This window comes from Aphelocoma coerulescens, chromosome 10 (assembly GCF_041296385.1).
Source record: "Aphelocoma coerulescens isolate FSJ_1873_10779 chromosome 10, UR_Acoe_1.0, whole genome shotgun sequence".
Lineage (NCBI taxonomy): Eukaryota > Metazoa > Chordata > Aves > Passeriformes > Corvidae > Aphelocoma > Aphelocoma coerulescens.
The window spans coordinates 474,001-497,551 of record NC_091024.1 but is presented as its reverse complement, the minus strand read 5'-3'; the positions used below and the strand labels follow the sequence as shown (position 1 = coordinate 497,551).

Genomic DNA, 23,551 nt, shown 5'->3' with positions numbered 1-23,551 from the left:
AAATATATTTTCATTGTATGCTGAAACTGACATTTTGATTGAAATAACTCACTCCTCCCTAATTTCATTTTATTCTACATTAAAAATGGAATTTCTAAAAGCTTCTCCATTTTTCCTTCCCAGTTATTTCACATAATACAAAATGTTCCTTATCTCGCTTTAGGGCCTTATCTTCATCACAGATTTTTTCTGCAGTTAGTTGAATTTGGAATATTCTTTTGGTTTCATGCAACTGCTTTCTTGACAACTATAGGAAACTGCTGTCTTGCTTAGCTAAAGACTCAGAGTAGCTAAAGAACCTGTTACATTAGGTCAACATATGTGCCTTCTTTACTTGCCATTTTCTGCATGGATATAGTGACATATCATAGAAGTCATCGAAAATTCTGACTTCTGACCACATCAGACTAATCTTAATCTGGGGCTAATTCCTCCCCAACTCCCTGGTCACCAGGCTTATCCAACAGACTGTTCAGAGCCACAGCCTAAATTATCCAAAGAGGAGGATCATATCTGGCTTTGAAAATGTTAAGGAAAGTTATTATGAATAGCTGGCCTTTTAAAGCACCATTCTTATACTGCAGCTTTCTCTTGTAGAAAAGGTGGTCATGATTCAGTGTAGAGGAATCATTGGTCTATGATAATAGTCTGTTATCATGAGTATTTCAGAACTTTACTGATTTAGACATAATAGTTCTATAAACCATTGGGCATGGATTGGATGACCGAGTAAAAATATCTCAGGAAGTAGATCAATTAAACTTCAGCACTGGCCCTGTCTGTTACCTTTCAGGCAGGAGGCAATTTAAAAATGTTTTAAACTGAGTGTGTGTAATCTAACCTCTGAATTTTCCTGAGGAATGTGTTATACTATTATTTAATACATCTGATTTGCTGTTGTTTAAATGCTTTTGATAATATATGTAAATGAGTGTTCCATGCCATCATTAAAAATGACCAATTTATTCGGATTATTTTCTTGATTTGCAGTGTACTAATTACCAAAGAATACTAAACCACTTTTGTAGCAATTGCATTACGAGGTTGCTGTAGCTGCATCTGCTGCCTACTCATCTATACAACACAGCAGACTTTGAAAAGGGATTATAAACAAGCATTTACAAGTATATTTATCTAGATTTTGATAAGTATAGTATGTTCATTATCTTAGGGATGCTCACTCCATCTCTGCCAGTAAAAACTGTGTTCCATTACATGCAGATATTACCAGCTTGCATTTTAAAAGTTGCATATTGCCTAACCTTTCAACCGGCAGTTTCACTGTTCAGTTGTCAGTTTTGAAGTTGGAGTCCAAAAATACTAGAAGATAAAAATTTGCAATTGGTCTTTCATAACATATTTGTAAAGAGAAAAGCTGAATAAAACAAAAATTCAGTATATCTATTCAGTTGTGTAAAGCAAGTACAGCAGAAAATTAGACACTGATGGTTTTTGAGAGCAAGGTGATAAGTTAAGTAGCTGTCGTGGAGGTGGCACCCTTTGCCATTCTCTGATTTCACTTGTTCTTTTCCTGATGACTTTAAGTACACAGTAATGCTCTGTGGTACCCCACACAAATAAGTTGAAGATGAATTTTACTACTTAAAATTAATGGAGATTACATACAATGAGTCACAGCAGAGACACCAATACCTACTTTATTATATTTTTCATATTTACCCAACTGGTCTGTAATGAGGAACATTCCCTGAGGAAATAACCTCTCTCTTAGTATTAATTCAATGTCATGTCTTAGTATTAACGTCATGGGGGACTCATATGGCCTGGTAAAATCTGATTTTAAATTCTTACAAAATAAGGTTGTGATATGGTATTTTTTTGGGTCAAAACCAGCTAGTAATGAAATGCATGCATCCTATAATTAGAAATAAAAAGGAGTCTGGACCTGCAACTTTTGAAGCTGCGAGTTGTTTTCCCATTATTCCAGCAGAACTGTCCTCACCATTTTGTAAGGGCAATCCTGACCAGTAAGACTTGATCTTTGGCTTCTTCAGTCTAACATTTGTGTGTGTCCTGCTAGTTTGTATTTTACAAGTATACTGAAAAGCCCCCACCTCTGTATCTGCAGTAAGAAGATAGTAACTTAATAATGAGTTATTATTAGAGATTGCTGAGCAGTTGAGATTGCATTTTCAGTTTAATGATTTCTATATTCATTCTTTTTAGTGAAATCTGTGCTGACGGAAAGGGCTTCATTATAGAGCTGTGGAAGAAAGGCTTGCTCTGGGATAGCATTTTAGGAGTTTTATGGATTCCCTTTGCCACTGTGGAATATGCAACAGATGTAAGTTGACTTTCTGTGGAAATATAGAACACTGAGCAAAATTGAATACATTTTCCATTCTGGGCCTCCCCAGATTCTGTAACAGCATTTGTGATCAATGTCTATTTCTAACTCCGTTGCTTCGGTGTATAATATTAAAGCATGATGTACATGTGGCTCTCAAAGTGACAACTGGTATGCATTAGCCATATACCCTGGAGAAATGGCTCAGATACTGGGCCAGTTATAGAACAGAAAGTGAGTTAGGGTTTATTAGCACTCAGGAACAATTAGGGAGTCAGGGATGGTTTGGTTTATATGATTAGAGTGAAAGAATTTTAGATCAAGTTCCATGGTCTTCATTTTGTGACCTTGGGTAAATCTATATTAAAATTGGCAAAATATTGTTCTCTTTTTCATGGGAATCAACCATTGTCTCAAAGAGGAAAACATAAATGTGCCATGTGGTATTACAGAAGAGATTAATAGTACAGTGAGGGCATAGAGAAGGATGAGTGGGGAAATAGAGTCAATACAAAAGTCACTTGGCCACCAGAATGACTGTACTTGCTCTCAGTAGGGTATAAAATAAAGAAAAAAGGTTTCTGGGAGTGTGGAAGTACTGAAGCAAACTGCAATTGCTGCAAAATTTTCTAAATTCAGAAAAGGTAAGAGGTACCTTACTTTAATAATCCATGATTCTCCCAATCATAAATATGCTTTCTTATGCATAGTCCATGGAGGCTATTTTTAAAGAAGTAACTGTGAATTAGAAAGGATTAATTCAATCTTTGCAAATAAAAATAGTTTGCCTTCTTTAATACTTCTAAAACATAAAAAAGGCCATTGAAGATGGGGTAAAGGTAAGAAAATCAGAGAATAATTTCCTGCAGTATCTCTCATCAGACTCTGTAGCCATTTCTTTACAGGAACTAATAAATATTAATATATACGTTGAACGGACATTTCAATGATTCTTCTCAGAAAACGGAAGCAGGGGAGGAAAGTAATTCCTGCTTAAATTAGAAGTTGCTCTGTATCTCAGCTGCCAAGTGCCATTTCAAGCCCCAGGGCAAGTTGTTCTGCTCTGCTGCCCAAGCTGTTGCTGAGTTACAACTTGCTGACACAGAGGTTGTGGCTTACTTAAACATTTAAAGAAAGATGCAAGATAAGAGATTGTTTCTTAATTTCTTCAGATCCTCTAAACCTCCATTTATTCCACTGTGGAACTTTCCTAGTTATTTATCCTCATGGTCTTAACCCTGCAGTTCTGTTCTGGGCTTTGAAACTCAGAAATTACCCACAAGGGAGCTTTACTTTAGAAGCTCTTTTTTGGCTTGGTTATTAACTTAGATAGATTGTTTCAGTCTTGCTAAAATGTACTTGTTTGGCACCAGTTCAAATGCAAACTGGAAAATCTCACTTGATAGGAATAATTTTCAATATTCATATTTGTTATGTCTTAATTATCTGACAACCTTAATGTCTATTTGTCTATATTGTAGTGCAAATATTATATTTTGAATTTGATGACTGAGAAAACTTGTTGAAGTCCTAACTAATACATAAAAAAAAGCTGGAAAATACTATAATGGTGTTATAAAGGAACTCCTATTGGCTTAGGGGAAACTTCATTCAGTAAAAAGTAGATAAGGCTATAAATCCTGCCCAGGTAATTTCCATAACCTGTTTTTCCTAGGAAGGCCCAGGTTCCTGGTGGAGATTGCATTCTGAAGTAATAAAAAATGGAAGTGAGATTCAAGGCACAAAAACATCAACTTCTCATGAAATCTTACTAGATATCTACTTTGCATTACCATTTGGTGAGTTACAGACTAAGGTTCAGCATTCCAGCCATTCTATTTCTCTCTAGGTTCCTGAAATTTCACCTAAGTTCCTGAAATACAACAACAAATGGCAATTTTTCCATGGAATCATAAATGCCTATTCATCACCGGAGCATTTTCACAATTGATACTGGTAATTGTTACTGGTAAGTAAGAATCACATCCCACGAGGAGCTGGATGAGCAGTTTCAGTAGTTGATGTTCACCTGTGTGTGGATTGCAGAGCTAAAGAAGGAAGTACCTCCTTAAGGGTCAGTACTAGAGCTGTGTGTTACTGCTCTGCAGCACATCAGCTTTGACCAGCTGTTCGCACAATGTAAGTTTTAGTAAAATCCAGGCCTTTACAGCGTTTTTTACCTTCCTAGAAAAGGTTGTCTGCCATTTTTAGTGCATATGAAGATAGGAACTCTTTATATGTGTATGAATGTTGTGTATAGGGAGTTAGAAATGGAAACTGAACTTCAAATAATACATCACCACACATTATCTCCAGATATAAAGAGATTGGCTTTACTGAGAGATTATCAATCCATCTATACGACATGGTCTATCTCAAGTAAGTTCACAAACATAATTTATCTTAACATTTTACTCTTTAAATAGTCAAATGAGTTGTGTCTAAAAAGATTCATCCTAAAATTTATGTAAGAATAAAGTAAAAAAAAAAAAGGTGATGAAGTGTGAATAAGAAACTATTTGAAAAGAGGACTAGAAGTTATACAAAAATATTCTCTTTGGCTGTCTAATGTTCTTTTTAAAATGCATTGTCTTTGATTAACCTTGGTAAATTGCTTTTGGGTGTAGTCTGCATGACTACACTCCTGTTAATACATGAAGTGGAATTCATCTTTTCACAGAGTGACTGTGGACTATGTTAGTTACTTATAAGTTACAACAGGGCCTACTTTTTTTTTTTTTTTAACAAAAATTACTTCTTTACTACTTGGCCAATAAAATTTCAAAAGATAACCTCTGCCCTAGTTGCATTCTGGTTTTTGTTTGCTTTGGTTTTTTGGTATGTTGAATTAGCAGAATGTTTTAAGTCTGTCTCTACATAGTTGTCGTATCTAGAAACCTAGTGTAAATCTGTTATAGGAACTCTAATTGTGTGTTTACAAGATGTAAATTCAGATTGTTGGTGATTTCAGGCTGCTACTTGGAGAGAGTGTTGGTTTGTATGTTGAAGCTTGTATTCTGTTTTTGAACAAATATATTTGAAAATGTTCCAAAGACAGTCCCTAGGACTGGAGTCACAGAGCACCGTGGAAATCCTGTAGAGGTCACTCTTACACTGTCGTTTTCTTCACTGAGGGAAGAATTCAAAAGTATTATGTCTCAGTTATTAAGAAAGCCAGGTTTATCATTTGCCTGGGGTTTGATGAGGGCATTTTCATTGCTTATCTTGAATGACTCAGCTCAGCTGTGAGCACCTGAGAATCTGTCCTTGACTATTGGAATCACTACAGCCTGTTTATTATGACAAATTACACTGGAAAGGTAGAAGACTGCAGTTCCTTTTGACAATCCCTGAAAGATGTTAGTTTGAGAATGCCAGTTAATGGGCAGAAATACAAGATCCTTCCATGCTGCTTTAATAGTTTAACTTCATTTGGACTTGAAATCCTGCATGTAGTAACATGGAAATGTGTTCTCATCAGTAGTTAAGTGCCTTTTCTGGAAGTATCATCTAATACCAGTTGTGGTAGCAATAAAGTTGCCATTTCACCATTGCCAGCTAGTCTGAACTCCATTAAAAGGCTGCTGAGTAAAATGAGGACCTTCTATATTTAAAATTCTGCAAGCAAAGTCACAGTAATAAAATGCTGAATTTAGATAAACACTACATTTGGATTGCAAACATTTTTAATGTTTCTTAAATTCAAGTTTCTTAAAGGGTAATCAGGGGTTTATGAAATATGATAATTTTCCTTCAGATTTATTAGGTCTGTCTTGTAAGAGATGACAGAAGAAAATTTAAATGAGATGTCTTATTTTTTCCTTTAATTCAGCATTACAGATATGTAGCTTGCTCCTTAACATTATTATACCTTACATAAAGAGTATAAGATAAAGAAATGAACGATAATTTTACTGAAGTAATTGGTAATAGCCATAATTTGGGAAATCATTTGTGTGTCTTGGGAGCTAAGATGTCATTTTGCCAAGTAGCCTACTGAAAGTCAACAGAACTTTTACCTCGTTAATAAATTTGGAAAATATCATGCAGAACTCATATCTTAGGTTTGGTTGAAATTCAACTCACTATCACATTTTTCATACATTAATTAGCAAATGAAGTAACAAGAACAAAGCAGCAATGACGAGATTAATCCCTGTTTCTGCATTAGTCACCATACTAATGCACTGATACGCCAAGGGATCAGCAAATGAGAAAATTAATTGTTCTGATGCAACTTTGATCAGCATAAACCAAGGTCCTGAAAAACCACAATAAACTGATTGGGAAAATTCATGCATCAAAGTATAGAATAGTAAGTACAGACCACTTTAGTTAGTGTAATAATTCACATATATTTACAACCTAAATGTTTGTATTAACATATGCAGTAGGAAAAGCAAAAGATCCTCTTTTCCCAAGTGTTACCTTTATCTTCTGCATGTTTCACAACAGTGCTGCATTCACTTTGAGCAAAAGATATGACATAAATTTTTGGCAGCTTACCTGGTGTTGGTAAACAGTGTGATGGAAAATAAATCAAAACATTGTTCCCAATGTGTAACCAAGACTTTAAAAATGGGAAAAAGAGATGGGCACACAAATTCTTGTCATTGTGGAAGAAAACTTCCTCATAATCAGGGTCAAATCATGAACCCTCTCCCTCACTAAAGATAATAGGATGATTTATAGAGCCAAATGTTCTTCAGGAAATCAGTTTGTACCTCCGGTTGCAGATGAGATTTGTCACGTTTCTCCCAAGAACCTAGAACTTGAGGGAAAAAAAAAGTCAGTTCTAGGCCAATAGCATGTGGAATTAAAGTAGAGCCTGATTCCTTACATAACGCACACACACACAAAAACCCCCACAGAACCAAAATCCAGTCAAACAAAAAGCCCAAATCTCAGAATGCTGTACATGAACCCATAAGAAATGCATGGCAAGTGGGACTGGAAAATTTAAAAGATCCATTTTCTTCCCAATCCAGCAATAGGTCATTTTTTAAACTGTAAGATGAACTTTCTATAACAGGAAGGTAACTGGTTTAGGCGTCTCCAAGTTTTTAGAGTAACAATCAGAAGATCATCTTGGAACTCTTTATGCTGTTCTTGTAATCAGTGATTTAATCATTATAATGTTTGCAATTGATTTGATAATTCCCTAGTTAGATCTAATAAATTAAGTTAATTAGTTTTATGTGTTCTTCCTCTTTTATAAATAAAATGGACTGAAAGATTTCTAGCAGCTTTTTCCTTCTCCACAGATACCCACACAGATTTAGATTGCAGAGGTTGCCACAGAGGGACACCCCTCCAACGTACAAGACATTTACATCAAGATACAAATGATAGTCAGTCATCCATGGAAAGTGGGCTCAGCACACAAGAAAGTAAACTAAGGTATTTTATCAGACATGTGTGGTATCATTTGTTGATTTTTAATTTTTTTTAAGTGTCTGAATGTCACCATGATACATATAAAATTAATTTAAGCAAGAATTTGACTGAAAGTTTCTTTAACTTATAAAGAAAATCCAGGTGTTTGTTAGCTTTTCTATGCTCTTTTATGGCAACTGCATGTACACCTGTCCTGTTCTCATCCTTGGGCATGTGTCTACATAGGGTCCAGCTGTTCCAGAGTGACTTTCTGAAAGATTAAGAAAGGAAGGGAAGCAAGTCCTGACATGATTTGGGTGTTGCAACTATTTGATTTCATGGAAAGCAGGAAAGACATTCGGTTCCATTTTTGAAGCTAATATATTTACCTAGACAGGCCGCCTCCATTTCTGGAAGTTTTCCATTTTCTATCTGTTTGTTTTGGACAAACAAGAATCCGGGAAGGGGGAGGGGGGAAGGGAAAGATAATTGCTGTGTTTCTGCTTACCTGAGTGTGGGAGATGCATAATGGTGGAAGGGGCAAGGAAATAAGGTGGCAACAACTGTACTATTTCTCTACCATCAGCTTCTGCTAAGTGGAGTTGAATGCTCAGGAGGGAGCCCATTCAGCCTCTAAGAACACCACTCAGCAGCGGTCTCTGAGCAGAGAGAACTTTCTGTGTTGGATTAATCACTTCTTTTCAAAGGCAAACTGGGGGAAAAAAAGGTTCCCTCTACTGTTCATTTTGGCTTTTATATCAGCTGTCACAGACTGTATTACATTTCATTCATGTCCTTTATCTATAGCTGTGCAGGAAAGACACTGACCAGCTGACAGTCCAAAAGATGTTCTGTCTTGATGAGGGGTAGAACAGGCTCTTGGGAAAGGCAGCAAGAATATTTAGTGTGTCAGGCACTTGGCTTATGTTTAAATCATGTCTAGGAGCAGTGGTACTAGAAAATTAGCTCAAACACAAGAGAAAATATTATAAAAATTATTACATTATTAAGTTATGTATTCTCTGAGGCAATAACATCTTGATGCACTTAAATTACCTTTTCATGTACTCTAAAAAAGCAGGGTCCTGGTGCATGTAACTTCAACACAAAATTAGAAAATAAGTGAGTCTGCAAAAACTCAAGCTCAGGGATGCAGTTAGTCAGAGACTGCCCATGGACAAAGTGCCACAGCATTGCTTGGGTGCTTGTCAGCCTCAGCCTGTTCACATTTACTAGTCAGTCCTTGCAGGGTATTTACAGAGAAGTACAAGTGCTTCCTTAGGGTGAGAGCTGTCAGTAATGGCAGCATTCAAGAGCTGTTTCTCTGTACTTTTCTAAGCACATGTCCAGTCATTAGCGTATCATCTGTGCTGACGTGTCATTTTCATCAGAGGTCTGAGCCTCTGAGCAGGTTAAGCTAAACTGAAAGAAGTTAACCCAATCTGACTATGGAAGTCTTTCCTTTATCTCTTTGTAGCCAATAATTTTATTGAAATTAAATGAGCTTTTACAGTACGAAATTGAGGGTCAGCACTGAACTACAAGATACTATTTTTAAATGAAAAGTTCTTTTATTGAATAATAGGTATTTTCAAAGATTCTGAGCAGAAAGATGGTCATTGTTTTAGAGCCTAATTATAGATAGAGGTGTGTATTTATTCCAAATAACTGTTTGTACTAAAAATCTGAGAAGGTAGGGAAGTAGATGAGACTGCTTGTTTTGACTAGCTGTATTAAACACCAGATTTAATTGTACTGTAAATATATAAGTACTAATGTGAACAGAATCTCTTCCTTAAGTTTTTCTTTACACTAATATTTATTTACCAATTCTTTGGTTATATACATAAGTGGTGTTTATGGCTGCTGACTTTAGGTATACACTGATGACTAATGAAGTGTAACTGATTAACTTTTTCCATGAAGCAAAAACTCACTAAATCAGAATTTGAAGGATGTGTTAAATGATTAAGTGACCTCTTGTTAGAGCAATATATTTTCTCCTAGAGGCTTAAAAAAACCCGACAGAAACAGACAGAATGACAGAGAAGGGGAAAATAGTGGTAAAAAAAAACCCCAAACCCACAAATCATGAGTTGTTCTCCAAATAATGTAATTAATGAACAAATCTCTGTGAAATTTTAAAATTTGCAATCACGTATTTATTACATACTTCATTCCACTTCATAGTAGCCATAGAATAAATCAGTTGGTTCACTCTTTATGCACTATTAGTGTCCAGTGCTGAATGCTACTACTTGCAGGAATAATGATTTCATGGTTAATCTCTGTGGTATCATTGAGGTAGAAATAATGTTGCTGTGTATCCAGAGTAGCCAGAAATGTGCAGGTATGCCTGTCAATCGTAAACTAAAGTGATCAACTAAAATTGATTAGGGGCATTTCCAAAAAAAAAACCAAAGTGGAACAAATAATTCTTTTAAAAAACAACCAACTAACCCCAAAACCTAAGGAAGTACAGCAACAGGGACAAGGATCTTTCTTTTAAAAAGGATATTAATCTGTCTTGTGATATTTGTTTTCTCTATAGAACTGTAAATAAATCATTGAACAAGGAGAAAAAAAATGATTACATTAAAAAGACCCAACTAAAAATCCATTATTTAAATGGATAATAAACCATATATGTTTATTCCTTTCTACCTAAATAGGCCAGATACGTAGATGGCATACATATGTACGCATGAAAAGAAGGAGGGATATGCTGCCCCCAAAACTATGCTAGACCTACATAGATTGTATTGACAAATTTGGGGTTGATTATTGTGTTCTAAAATGTTTGGCTTTAACAGTGCCTCCTCTTTTCTAATGGTTTGGGTGACTGTAACTGCTGTGTTAAAAGGAGACATATTACTAAAATTGGACTTCATGACCTGCAGCCACTAGCAATGCTGATTTTAATATAATATTCATTAAACTGATATTAATTAAAACAAAGTAGTGATTTGAGATAGTAAAATGGAGATTTATTTTCAAATGGATGAAAACTGAAAAGAAAGCTTCAATGTGATAGTCTTAGAAGTTTCTTGGTCCTTTAATATCATGAGCATTAAATGGCCTCTTAAAAATGTAACTCATCTTTCCTGGTTTTCCATACAGAGAGAAGCAAACAATTGCTGAGGTCTAAATTAATTTGAAGTGATCAGTTTACAGCCATTTTTCCAGTAATCTTTTTCATTATTCATGCCTAGCTAGCATAAAAAATGATAGACAAGCATAAGATCATTTCTAAACCGTGAAAATTGCCACCTCCACCTCTTGGCTATAGGTTATGAATTCCTTAAACTAAAGCCATATTTCCATGCATGGACATCTGTTTAAGCAGATAGTGTTTGAACATATAAGTTTGTTTTCTGTTGTGATCATTCATTGAGGGACTCCTCAAAGTTAAATTATAGAATAGCTAAGCATAACTGATCTTCTATAACACATTATTGCTTTATATTTACTGCCAAAAAAAAAAATAAGGTCCAAAAGAAGAAAAGAAAGAGGCAGGCTAACAAAAGAGCTTTTGGCTATGAACATCCGCTGGTTCCCAGCTTTCAGAACTGGCAGATTATTTTCAAAATATAAAAGCAGGTTGACATTATTAGTGATGGGTGGTTTTGCATTTAATTGTTATTCATAGGCTGTTCTCTAAACTGAAGGTAGTTTAACTCATGTAATACTTGTGTGTTCCAAAGGCAGATAAAAGGACTGATTACATCAAAAGGCATGACCCAAGAGACTTTCCTGAGTATGAACTATTTTCACATGTTAAGGAGCATTCCTCTAAGCTCTTTGGCTACTTGGGCAGCTTTGTTCTGCTTGAGTTACAGAAAGCAGTGTGGGTAGGAAGGTATTCAGCTTCAGGTGATGTTTAGTCTTGTATAATAGATCAGTCGTTTAAAACTGTAAATAAATGTTGTTGTTAATTTATATAATTAGGGTAATGCAGATCTTTTCAGTAAGAATCTTATGTAAAATTAAGCCCTTTTTATACCAGCACAGTGCTGAGAGTTCATTCCACTGTACCCTAGTCTTAGTTCTCATCTGTCACTCAATCTCACATGCTCATTGATGACCCTTCCTGCTCTGCTGCCCTTTCCAATTTCAGTTCCACCCTCTTGCTTTTCTCAAATGTATTTCCTCCAGATATTCTGTGGCCTAAAACTATTGCTCTTGATTGGATTAAAATAATACTTTAAAAGACTACTTTAAAAAAAGTTTCTAAATCATTTTAAAGAATGTTACAGTAGCTCTCTACAGCAGGGGAAGTACAAACAAAATTTAAAATGAGAAATGGAGTATGATGTCTCATATATATAGTGAATTTGAATTTTAACCAATTTTTATGGGTTTTTTATGCCTCTATGACAACTTTACAATTGTTACCCATTTTATTTGTATATTTTAAATTTTTTAAAGTAAAAAATGGAAAAAAAGAAAAATTAGCAGTTAATATATAGAGAAAATATTGTACTTGAAAGAGATTGAGATAAAGGACACTGAGATAATTGAGAAACATTTAGGGAATTGAAGATCATGTCAGGAAAAAAACCCGAGTGAGTTATGTATAAAATTGTTAAGAAGTGTAGTAAGGAACCAAACAGATTTACTTTGCAAGGCAATTTGCAGTTCAGAAGAAATAATGGTGAGCTGATGTGACATGTTGATGTACATTATCTTTCCTAAAGTTATCCCAAATAGATTTTGGTAAGTTAATTTTGTTTGATTGGTTTTGAAGTTAAATGCTTTACTTCGCATCCTGAAGTTCTCAGCAGAATCCATTTAAAATTTTTTGTAAAATTATGTAGTGCGCAGCTATGAATCCAATCTTTGTGGCACATCTGAAACCCAAAATCCTCCTACCTAGCTGGGTTTGTACAAATGCGCAGGATTAAATCCTTGGATAAGTGAAGATGAGCTGCTGCTCCCCGAGGGAGGGGCAGTGAGGCAGGATAACACAGCAAGCAGGGCAGGGGCAGGGCAGCCAGTGCCCCAGCCCAGTACCCCGGGCAAGCCTGGGAATGGCAGCAAGGGTCACACAACCATGCAGAAGCCTCTGCTGATGGAACAGGCCCGAGGCCAAGCTGGCAACGCCTGGAGCTCAGGTTCAGGGCCAGCGGTGCAGCCAGGGCAGGGCACAGCAGTGAGCACCAGGCAGGGCCAGAACAGTTCAGCAGGGTCCAACTCAAGCCTGGCAATGAGTCCAGAACTGGGAGTACATTGTACAGTGGGTGCCTAGGCAGAGCTGTGCTTGAGCCAGTATTCCAATCTAGGAATGAGGCAATCTTGGAAAAACTTCCAGTGAAGGAGGCATGGTGTCTAGCTCTAGCACAAAAGATACAGCCAAGTTTTATATCCTGCTGTATATATGAAATAACCTACAAAACCCAATTGTAAAATAGATCACAAAATAAAATGCAAATATCTTTTCACATAGCAGAGATTACTCTTGGCTTCTTCCAGTATCTATCCCCACCAGTCCACACTCTTTTGCTTCTCCCAATAGTCAGATGTTATGAGTTTCTTTTCCTTAAATCTTTTCACAAGTGTCTGTTTTGTTTGTGGTTATTGGGAATGTTCTGATGATTGTTTTGCATCCTGATATGAACTGATATTGAGCTTTAATTGACTCCCTTATTAATATTCATAGTTTTATGTTGTTTGTTATGCTGACAACTTTTCATAATAAATGAGGAATCATTATGACTTTCCCTGAGGTTCTGTGTAACATAAAATCATTCATGATTAATTCTTTACGTTTGAAAGGAATTGGAAAGGCTTTTGAAATTTTCTCTTCCCTAGGTTAATTAAGTTCTATGCCTTCTTAGAGGTTTCTGCTATCTTGTATCTGTGTTAACTCTATTACTGTTATGCAGTTATTTTATCTTTGGCTCCCAAAAGGTTTACTTGCTATACAGGTTAACACATTTTACTTAGACCTTACGTAATAATAAATTTTTAGGTAAACTTGTTGGCTTCTGGGAACTAGTTTATCTAATTAATACTTACAGCTGTGTGTAAAAGATTGAAAATATTCAATCTCTGTGCAAGTATTCCCTTGAAACTACTAGAAAACTTGTTCATTTATAGAAAAGCTAAAGTAGTCATCAGGAATCAGTTCTTCTGAGGAGAAATTCCCTTCCTCTGTGCGCCTTGATCTCTAAAAACAACAGCCATTTCAGGTGGGGGCATAAGAACTCTACATAAAGAGCTACACAATGGGAGAAAAGAGAGTTGCTGTGGGAAGAGCAGCAAATGTTTATGAAAAGTTTCATTGGGTGCCTAGTGATGTGTCATATTTCATCCTTAAGCTGCTACCCTGAAGATTCCATTATACTCAGATGCAGGGTAACTCCACTGGAATTAGTTTATTATACTTGGACAGCAATTTATTTTGTTTGTTTATTGCATGCATACTCAATCAAATACTTTTATAATACTGATTTTGATGGCTTTTTAATAAAATTGAAAAATTAGGCATTGGTTATGGATAGAGAGATTCTGTAAGAGAAAATTGAGTTTAGTGAGTTGAAGAAATATGTCTTTCCAGTATATATTTGAGAAACAAAATACCCACATTGGTTTTTTTTGAGTTGGGTGTATTAGAAGAAAAAAAAAAATTGTTTTAATGATATAGCATTGAAATAGGTGAGAAACTGGGGACTAACAAATAGCTTCATAGTGGCAAACCCAGGCAAAAAATCTGGAGAAATTCGTAAGCTTCCCTATGTGTCAGATAGACATTGTTTGCTTTCTGGGAACAATCCAAGATGACACTTTGACAGATTAAAGATTGATTAAAATCTGCAACTTCACTGGACAGCAGAACAATGTCTTGATAATGTCTTATTCACATCACCATGTGTTTCCTTGTGTCACCTGCCTCCTGCCATAGCCTTTGATCTTGTCAATCAGCTTCTGTCCTAATTGCATGTTCTTTTGTTCAGATAAACATCTTGCAGTTTGGAAATAATTAGTGTAGCAACGGCAGCACTGAGGAGATAATGTATCTTGTGGGGGTTTCTCAGGTAGCAATATTGCCTTGTAATATCTTTATATCCATCAGAAAAGCTTGGAAGTTACTTTGTAAAAAGTTGATTTACTGTCTTGGCAGACCTTAAAAAAATAGAACCTTTCTTCAGAGCTGCTGTTCCATGGCAGCGTAGGGGGAAATACCAGCTATTACTTACTGGCACTGTATTCAGTATACAAGATTAATATCACAAGCTGTAGTTTTGGTAGATCTGAATGGCAGTTTACAATCCAGTTCATAGCTCTGAGTGGTAAGAATTGCAATTTCAATAGTTTAGGTATGTATTACTGTGTATCTCTGTTTGCACACCCTTTAGCACCTGCAGTTGTGGTGGTTCTCTAGAACAATATAATTGAATTAATTCCTCCAGCATAATGAAAACAAGATGCCACCCAATCTTGCAAACCAAACCTTTCAAGAAAGGGACATTAACGTTTCAGAATAAAAGTTCATCAAATAACAAGAAAATCACACAATGTTGAATCCAAAATGCCTGTACATATTTTGAAGTCTAAACTTTTCAAGTGGCCTAAATACAGAAGTTTAAGTAGTTACTATTTCTTTTTCCCAGTACTCATTCTCAGCTACACAGAAGAGTTTGCTATTTCTCTGTGATGAAAAAAAAAAAAAAAAAGGTCATATAGTAAGTCAGAACACTAAAATAACATCACTCAAATGCAACTGTTAAAAGCAAGCCATGATTTTCTGAATCAGCTTTAACAGAGACAGCAACATCTCATAAATAAGTCACACTGTGATCAGACTTTAGACTCATCTGAGAGTGAAAAGACACAAGGGAGAGGAAGGCACTTTCCTTGCACCAAACAGTTAATTGTGCCCAGGAAGGGGAGTGGTGGTCAGGTGCAGTAATTGATGGGTTATCTTTAGCAGCTCTGCAGACTTCGCTCAGGGGTATTTCTAAAAGCAAGCAGGGGCAGATCTCTTTCTTTAGGAAGACATGAAGATCAACATCAATGTGAATTATGCCAGTGAAAATCATGTGAAGAACTGGAGGAAAATTTTGAAAAAAATATTAGTTCTGTTATGAGAATAAATTAATTCCTTCAAACTTTTTATTAATTTGCTCTATAGGTGAGTCAAAGGTGTAGGTCTTATATAAGATTCAAGTTCTTATTGATTAGGTAAGTAACCTGCAAAAGTGCTGAAGGAAAAGCTAAACTTAACTATGGCAGATATGTAAGCATTTTTTAGTTTCTGTTCACGCATTGCTAAATTTTTGAACCTGAATGGCTAGAAAACAGATGTTATTGCTGTACTATGTGTTTTAGGCACTTAAGGTGATCTCAAAGAAATCAGAAACTTATTTCATTACTGTAGTAATGTTGCTCTCAAAATACAGACTGATGAAATTTAGTACGTTGTTCCAGAGAAACTGGGAACTTGAAATTTTAGTCTTAAAATCCACCAAGAACTCAGAACTGTAAACTATTTGAAGTGAAAGCCAGCAGTAATATAAACATATGATTGAATATGATAATATAGATACTGCAACTTACTATTTTAGACAATAAGAAAGTAAATGGAAAAGAAAAACTACTCAGATTTAAAACTAAAATTTTACTGTAGGAATGAGTAGCTGGGTGCTGACATATAAGTAAGTTTTGTTCCCTGCTCTGGTGTTTGAAAACTAAATTTCAAGAGTAACTTGAACCTCTCTAAAAGGGAACCTGTGTAGGGGTATAGATTTAGTGCTACCAGAAAAGTATCTTGGAGGAAAGTCTACCTTCTTTAGACACTAACACACAAAAATATCTGTATGAGGCAGTTGCGTAATGCTAAATTTTATAAATCCATGCAAAGCTTTAAAAAAGTAAGTCTCACTGTTGTATAGTTAACTGTGGAAAGTCTAGATCACTTAATTTTCCTTTGCAATTTTACCACATCATTAATTTCCTTTATAGCTAAGATGGGCAACTACTGTCTATAGTTCTTAGTGTTTTACTAAACTGCTACTTATTGTACAGCTTTTTAATATTATAATGATTCTTTTATCTGTACTGTATAATTGAGGCCTATGAAAAATTTGAAATTGAATTATACCTTCATAGTCCAATAATCCTTGATGGGATACCATTTCTATAGTTCCACATCCCAGTGTTTTCCAGTAAGAATCCTGTTTCCTTCTACCAAGTGCATGAGTTGGCTTGAAAGCTAGTGGTGTAAAGCACCTTGTTTTCAGATGAAAACTATTTCAGTGCCATCAACTAATCACTGGTGCTGTAACAAGGACAGGTTTTTGTAGCCCAGGTGCATCTAATCTTGCTAATGCTGCTTTGGCCTGGCATGCAAGACTCTGGTAGCAACTGCAGCAACAGAGATACTCCAAAAGAATTTGTGCTGCTGCAGTCCAAATGAGTAACAAGTGTGTAAATCCTCACAAAAAAGTTTGGGATATGTTACAAGCTTACTTCCAATGCATGTTAAATTGTGCATGTTTCAAAAGTTACAGCACTGGAAGTGAGACACTTGAAAGTACCATTCTTGGTATTCTAAACAACAGAGAAGCTGTTATTATTCTTTCTTTATTCTTTTCTATCCCCCTCCTGAACTATAAAAGAATGCAGAATAAAACTCAACATTTTCATCAGCCTTATCCCATATTTGTACAAGAATGAGCACTACTGGAATATTCTGAAAAGCACATCGAAAGGGAAAAAAAAAAAAAAACCAAACAGTTTTGTGGTAGTGTACTATCGAAGTATGTCTGCTTGATATGTCCATTGGAGATTGATTTAAGCACATGATGTTAGTTTCAGCCTGACTGTGCCAGTGGGGAGTGGAAATTGCCAAATAAAAAATGTGATAATAGATTGTAATTATTTCAATTTTTCTTCCACAGTTTGTTTCCAGTTACATTCAAAGCTGATAAAATTGACATTAGTGATAAACACTTACAAACGAATGCAGATGTTCAGGATTGCCTATTACAAACAAGCATTCAGAAGATGTCATTTTTTGTCTGTATGTGACCACACTCCAACTGCTATATAATTAACTGCATTACAATGAAGTTCGCAGGGAGATTAATTTTACAGGAGGTGCTGTGAAAATGCAAATCATCATTGCAATGCTAGAGCAATTTTAATGTATTTGGCCAGCAAAATTAAGAGGGAAAACACTTATTAAATAAAAGCATCAATGTAGCTTTTGTTTTCTATTAAGAATCCTTAGCTTTTGATAAACCAGATTGAAGAGCCCTTGTGTTTATCCAGCCTATGCATTCCTTTGCACATGTCCTCTGTTGGTAAATCACTGCAACAAGATTGAATATTTTGATCCTTCTGGCTAAGAGATGTGAAAGCCTGCTGAGTTTGATGCATGGTACATCAAAACTTTTACCTGGACTGCTTGTTGAGCTCACTGGATCTGAATATTCCTGCACTTCTGAGGTGTCTCTTGCAGTTTTCCCCCTGTTGTTGTTCTTGTGGTCTGCACTGCATCAGAGGCCACAGCTGGGCATTATATTGTAGGGGTTGAGATAAACAGAATTGCCCAATCAAAATTTATAAAGAAACAACATTCATTAGGCGACCGAAATATCGGTCTCAAAAGCCACGATCGAGAAAAGCAGCTCCGAGCCCGGGGTCAGAGCTGGGTGAACACGCACAGATCTGATCTCTATCGCACCAGACATCCCAAGTTCACGGGTGCTGCTTCTTCTTATACAGTTTTTGGGTGAAGTCCGAATTAATTCTATTCTTCTCGTAATTTTAGCATATTCATGAAGTTTTCTTGTCCCGGAGTTGGGCTGCTCAAAGCCTTTCCTGGGTCCGATGAATCGTCCATCCTGGGTGATGAGTGGGCCATTTCTGCTGATGGATGGGCCATCTCTGGTTCCTGGAACAGTTATTTTTAGTTCCCGGAAGGTCTGATTCCTTATCAGATGAGATGTAGATACCAAAAGGTGGTGATCAAGTTGTCATGGTGCAAATGTCCCGGTGATAAGAACCAACCCCACCTAGGTAGGTGGAATCCTCACTTATTGTGAGAGAACTTCTTTTTGTGTTGTGAAATTTTTTTCAGCCAGGCTGGTGGAGGGATTTTGAAACTCTGTTTCTCCATGGTCTGATTACATTCCAGTTTTATACATAATAGCACGAATTACATACTTTATTTATAACAGGGTGGTGAAATCCATATGAGTTTCAGACACTCTTAAGGCATTTGTTATTTGTTTTCAAAATCTTTGTTGTTCAACCACTGGCAATGCTCCTCTAATTATCACATATGATTCCCTTATTTTCTGGCTTAATGCTTGTGTGAAGTTCCCTAATCTGCTGTTGTTTGTATTTCAAAAAAATTATAATAATGCATTTGCTTGGCCCATATTTTCTGCACAGTTTGGTTAGCAGGACTGATCATTCCCAGCAGCATCTGGTGGTCTTTGTTACCCAGATTTCCTATAAATCACATGTCATCAGAGGCTTTGTTCAGTATTGATAAAGTGTTTTCTGCTAGGTAACTGATTAGTTTTACTAGATCTGAATAGAAAATTAACAACCATTTGTCCAAACTGGACCCATCACTGTGTCAGCACGAAGTGGACAGGTAGAAAGCAGCTCCTTGCTGTATCTGTCTGTGCCGAGTTTCTAAGTGGCATAAGAAGTGTATTCAGCTGCCGTGTCTGACTGCTCTGCTCAGCAGCCTGATCACAGATTGGTGACTTCCTAAAAGTGTTGCAAATCAGTTAAACCAGGTTTTGTCTCCCTCTGTACATTATGCCTCAAAACTTAAGAATACTCTTTTCCCTACTTTGAGTTAAGGCAGAGAAAGCTGCTTCTTTCTTCCCTCTGAATCAACACGGACAACCCAATCTCCATCTGACCTTGAAGTGAATTACCCTGCTAATTCCTAAGGTTAATTATTACCCAGTATTTCCAGTCTAGTTAACAACTGCAGGATGAGGTGGAGGACCAATTACTAGTATCACTTGGTTGATTTACCTTAATACAAAAAACCAATTGTGAACAGAAAAAAGGCTGAACCTGCAAACATGCAGCCTCAGAGATGAGGGCAGGGGAAGACAAGCTTCTTCATACTTAGTTTGCATCATGTGCACTCAGCTATGCTTATCAGATGGAACATTTTTCTCCTCAAATAAAAGAGCACTGTTCCAAAAGTCCAAGATAATTAAACAGTAATGTGTAGACCAAGGGATGGCACTGAAGTATGGTGTAAATACGCTGCAAAAACTTCACTTAGTAAAGACGCTTCTACTGTCCTCTGGAAATTACATGTGTAGAATTTTACTGCATTTTTATTTTGCAACTTAACTGATATTGTACAAGGCAGTGTCTTTTGAATTAATTAGAATCTTGCAAGTGTGGTGGAGTCTACACTAATTATTTTAACCTGTGCTTAACAGCCGTGAATGGAATTAACATTTTTCAGTTTAAACCAACATTCTTCACCGGTGTGGTGAGGTAGCTGAATAATGAACCCTAATTATAACTGGCCTGTGCAAGTGTGCAACTTCTGTGTGAGGGCAACCAAATATGCAACAGATTGTATTTCAAAGATTGGTTGGAGTAAATATTAGTTTTTGTTTGGTGGTACTTTTTTGAGGGGAAGGGAGTATTATTTTTCTGTAATGTGGCTTCTCAGTTACTCCTTTAGTGCAGTTGGCAAAGACTTGGTGACAGTGTCTCTGCCTCACAAGGATATGCCTTCACGCTAAACAAGGGGAAATTCAAAGGTTTCCTTTTTTTTCCCTTCCTTGGTGGTTTGGATTTTGTTGTTGGTTTCTGCCTCTCCTCTTGGCATTTGATGTTAAAGACTTTGTAATCCTGATTTATGAGCCACTATAACTGGGAAATGTGTTCCTTTGCTAATGTTCTTTTATACCTTGATATTATGAGGAACAGGGATTGTGTCTTTTCCAGCCAGTAAACTCTTAGCTTTAACAGAACCTCCTGTAATCCAAAGGTGATATTGTGAGTTAGTGATGGATCTATCTGACTTTAATCCACTTGTCCATAGATTTATCCGTTTTCTTTTAATTTTTTGATTTTCATACTTTTCTGTTCTGAGTACTTTTTTCCCCTCTCCTTTTCTCCAGGAGAAATACAAACGAAGGTAATGGAGGTAATTTTGCAAAAGCAAGATGGGCCAGGGCTATTCAGAAGGTAAGAATTACTCTTAAATCTACTAATGTGTCACTGTAATTTAAAAGATTTTATCAGTGTCAAGGAGAATTTAGTATAAGAATTCTAGTTCATATAAGCAGGACCTGAGGATGTGACTGCCAAGTTTCTGATAGCTGAGACAGTTCCTTCCATTGGTTCTTAAATCTATGTGGTTCCCTCACCTCAGGATTTTTTTATTCTGAAGCAGAAAGAGGATGAGATTGTGAGACTTTCTTTAGATGAGGAGTGCTTGTAGTTTGGCCATCTTACAGGTGTTTCATATTAATCCAGGTACGATAGCATCAGAAATCTTTTTCTAAATAATTTTTGATACTGAGGAAAATCAGTACTTCATTAATATTTAATAAAAATCGTTTTAAAAACATTTTTTTCTAGAAAAAAATCATGTAAATTCTACTGCTGATACCACTTCCTCAACATGGATTTTTTTCATTAGATGTAATAATTAAGGGAAATTAATATGATCACTTGGTACCATTATTGACCACATAAACAGACCAAGTATTTGCTTTCTCACTGTTTCTGTTAAACTGCGCAAACCACTATCTCACATCAATTCAGATTTCAGATATCATTAGCTTTTGCCAGTCTTCCAGCCTTGGCTTTAGTGCAAAACTATTGTTGATAACTTCTAAAAAACACAGCAGTTATGTCTTCAGTGTGTACAGTGACCTACGAGAAACTGAAGAGTCACAAACTTCCTGTTTCATTTGTGTGTAGGCCTTTTGGAAATACTGCTTGTTCTCAGGTAGTGTGCTGTAAAATATGCCTTCTGTGCTTTTATGGCACAGGCAAACTTGTTTAGTGTAAATATGAGTCAAACCCCATCTAAAATGCACCTTCATCACTTCATTTTGAACTTTTTTCCTGCTTTTTGTTTCCTGTTTTTTTCCTGCTCTTTTGGAGACCAAGTCCTTATTTTTTATTGAAGTCTTTTGTCTTTATGATAATTCATAGACTGTGCCTGTGTGAAAACCGTGGGGGGTGGGGAATCTGTTCATACTGGGGTGTTGTGGGAATGTGCTTTCAGTTCCTGCATCTAATTCTATCACTGGTTTGATCTTTTCCTTTTTTTCTGCTGAATGTTAGCTCGCTGAAGGAGGCAGGCTGGATGAATCCTGGTCTCCCATCAAACACAATGGTCATACAAGTCAAATAGTCCAGTTTTGTCTTGCAGACAGAGATTGCAATAGCCTTAAGATAACTTCTTCTGTCAACTGTTATCCTTCAGTGCTTAATTGCCTAGTCAGTGGGATAAACTTATTTCTGAGTTTAGAACCAAATAACTAATGCCATACAGTCAGCAACTTTGACTTGATGAATCAGCTGAATTTCATTCAGATGTTAAAAAGTATTTGAATAAAGCAATATTAGAATTGCACTTCTTCCCACTGCAGTTCTTCAAAGTAATTTTGAGGTCAGGAATTAGAAGGTGGTTAAGTAAGTAAGTTAATATGCATGAGCTGGAATCTTGAGCTGTCACTGTGCCATTAAGTTGTTTTTTTGTAGCAAAGTAGTCAAAATATCTTGGTGCGCTGAAATAAGAGCAGATTGCTCAGCAGTTAATCTAGTGTCAGTTTGGGGCTGAAGGATGGTGGCAAAGTTATTTGTAAGACTTTTAAGAATTTGAAGGTCAGGTGGATGGGAGATGTAAACATATACCTCAAGTGAAATTCTTCTTGAAGAGGAATATTTCTATAAATATTTAAAAGGGTCATTTAAGTCTTGAGTTACTATTTCATTTTATTTCATTATAAATTAATTTTAATACGGTTTTCCTTTTGATAAAGTTGTTGTCCCTGAAATACAGTTATGCCCTTAGTCCTTTATGCTTCAGTCTCTTTCATTGTGGGTTGCCTTGGTCTTTTTGCTTTGTCTTTTCTTTCTGAAGATAAACTGATTTTCAGAGACAGTACATTGGTATTATCTCATCATTGATTTAGCACAATTGATGTGACATTAAGTGCCATTGTTTGCCTAGAAACTCTGAGAGGCTTGAAGGATGAATCTCTGCCAGTGCCTAATCAAAATAAACTTTACACTTGCAAATATTACTGGGGCTAAAAAAGGCCATCAATAAAAAGAAACCCTGTGCAGCACAATAAGATCAGATGACTAAACAATCCTGATGTATTTTGTGGAAGATATAATATTCACAGTGCTTCATAATGGAGGCAAGCAAACAGATAAATTAAGTAGTTTTCAACAGAAAGCAATCTCTATATGTAGGTAACTCCTGTAAGATACTACCACATGGAGGGAACTATCTCTGTCTATAAGGAGCTGGAAAAATAAATAACAACCTTTAGCAACTATGACAAATATTTTTAGACATCAAAGTAGGCTTAGGTAAGGAATCAATCCCTGGAAGCCTTTAAGAACAGAGGAGTAACAATTTTTGGGGTTTTTTTTTCAACTATTCTTGGAGGTTTAGGGAAGTGGGTTTAGCTTGGAATGGGGGTAGGGGGAGTGTAGGTTGATGGCCTTCAGATATTTCCTCACAGGTGAAACAAACATGAATTATTATTGTAATAGAAAATATATTGGTGGCTTAGGTTACAGTAATAATATTTGGAATGTATGCTTTTAATGATAATCTATGGAAATACGAAATTGAATTAGGCTGTTCTGATCAAATATGAGATGACAGCCCAGTAG

The 23,551-nt window shown here is 36.1% G+C and overlaps 1 protein-coding gene and 1 long non-coding RNA gene across 9 annotated transcripts in view; one reads left to right on the top strand and one right to left on the bottom strand.

Moving 5' to 3' along the window:
* UNC13C (unc-13 homolog C) overlaps positions 1–23,551 on the top strand; it is a 182,211-nt gene that overhangs the window by 14,839 nt on the left and 143,821 nt on the right. For 3 of the 8 annotated variants that reach the window (XM_069025426.1, XM_069025429.1, XM_069025430.1), the window contains 4 exons: positions 2,188–2,305; positions 3,984–4,107; positions 7,573–7,708; positions 20,806–20,872. In XM_069025426.1, coding sequence (XP_068881527.1) covers positions 2,188–2,305; positions 3,984–4,107; positions 7,573–7,708; positions 20,806–20,872 — 445 coding nt within the window. Of the gene's footprint in view, positions 1–2,187; positions 2,306–2,861; positions 2,953–3,983; positions 4,108–4,157; positions 4,278–7,572; positions 7,709–20,805; positions 20,873–23,551 lie in introns of those variants that run through there. The other 5 variants (XM_069025433.1, XM_069025431.1, XM_069025432.1 and 2 more) reach the window with 5 other exon arrangements.
* LOC138116300 (uncharacterized) lies at positions 15,205–16,909 on the bottom strand. Its single transcript, XR_011154097.1, has 2 exons — positions 16,788–16,909; positions 15,205–15,734 (listed from the first exon to the last, which is right to left on the bottom strand). It is a non-coding gene; the product is annotated as an uncharacterized lncRNA (long non-coding RNA).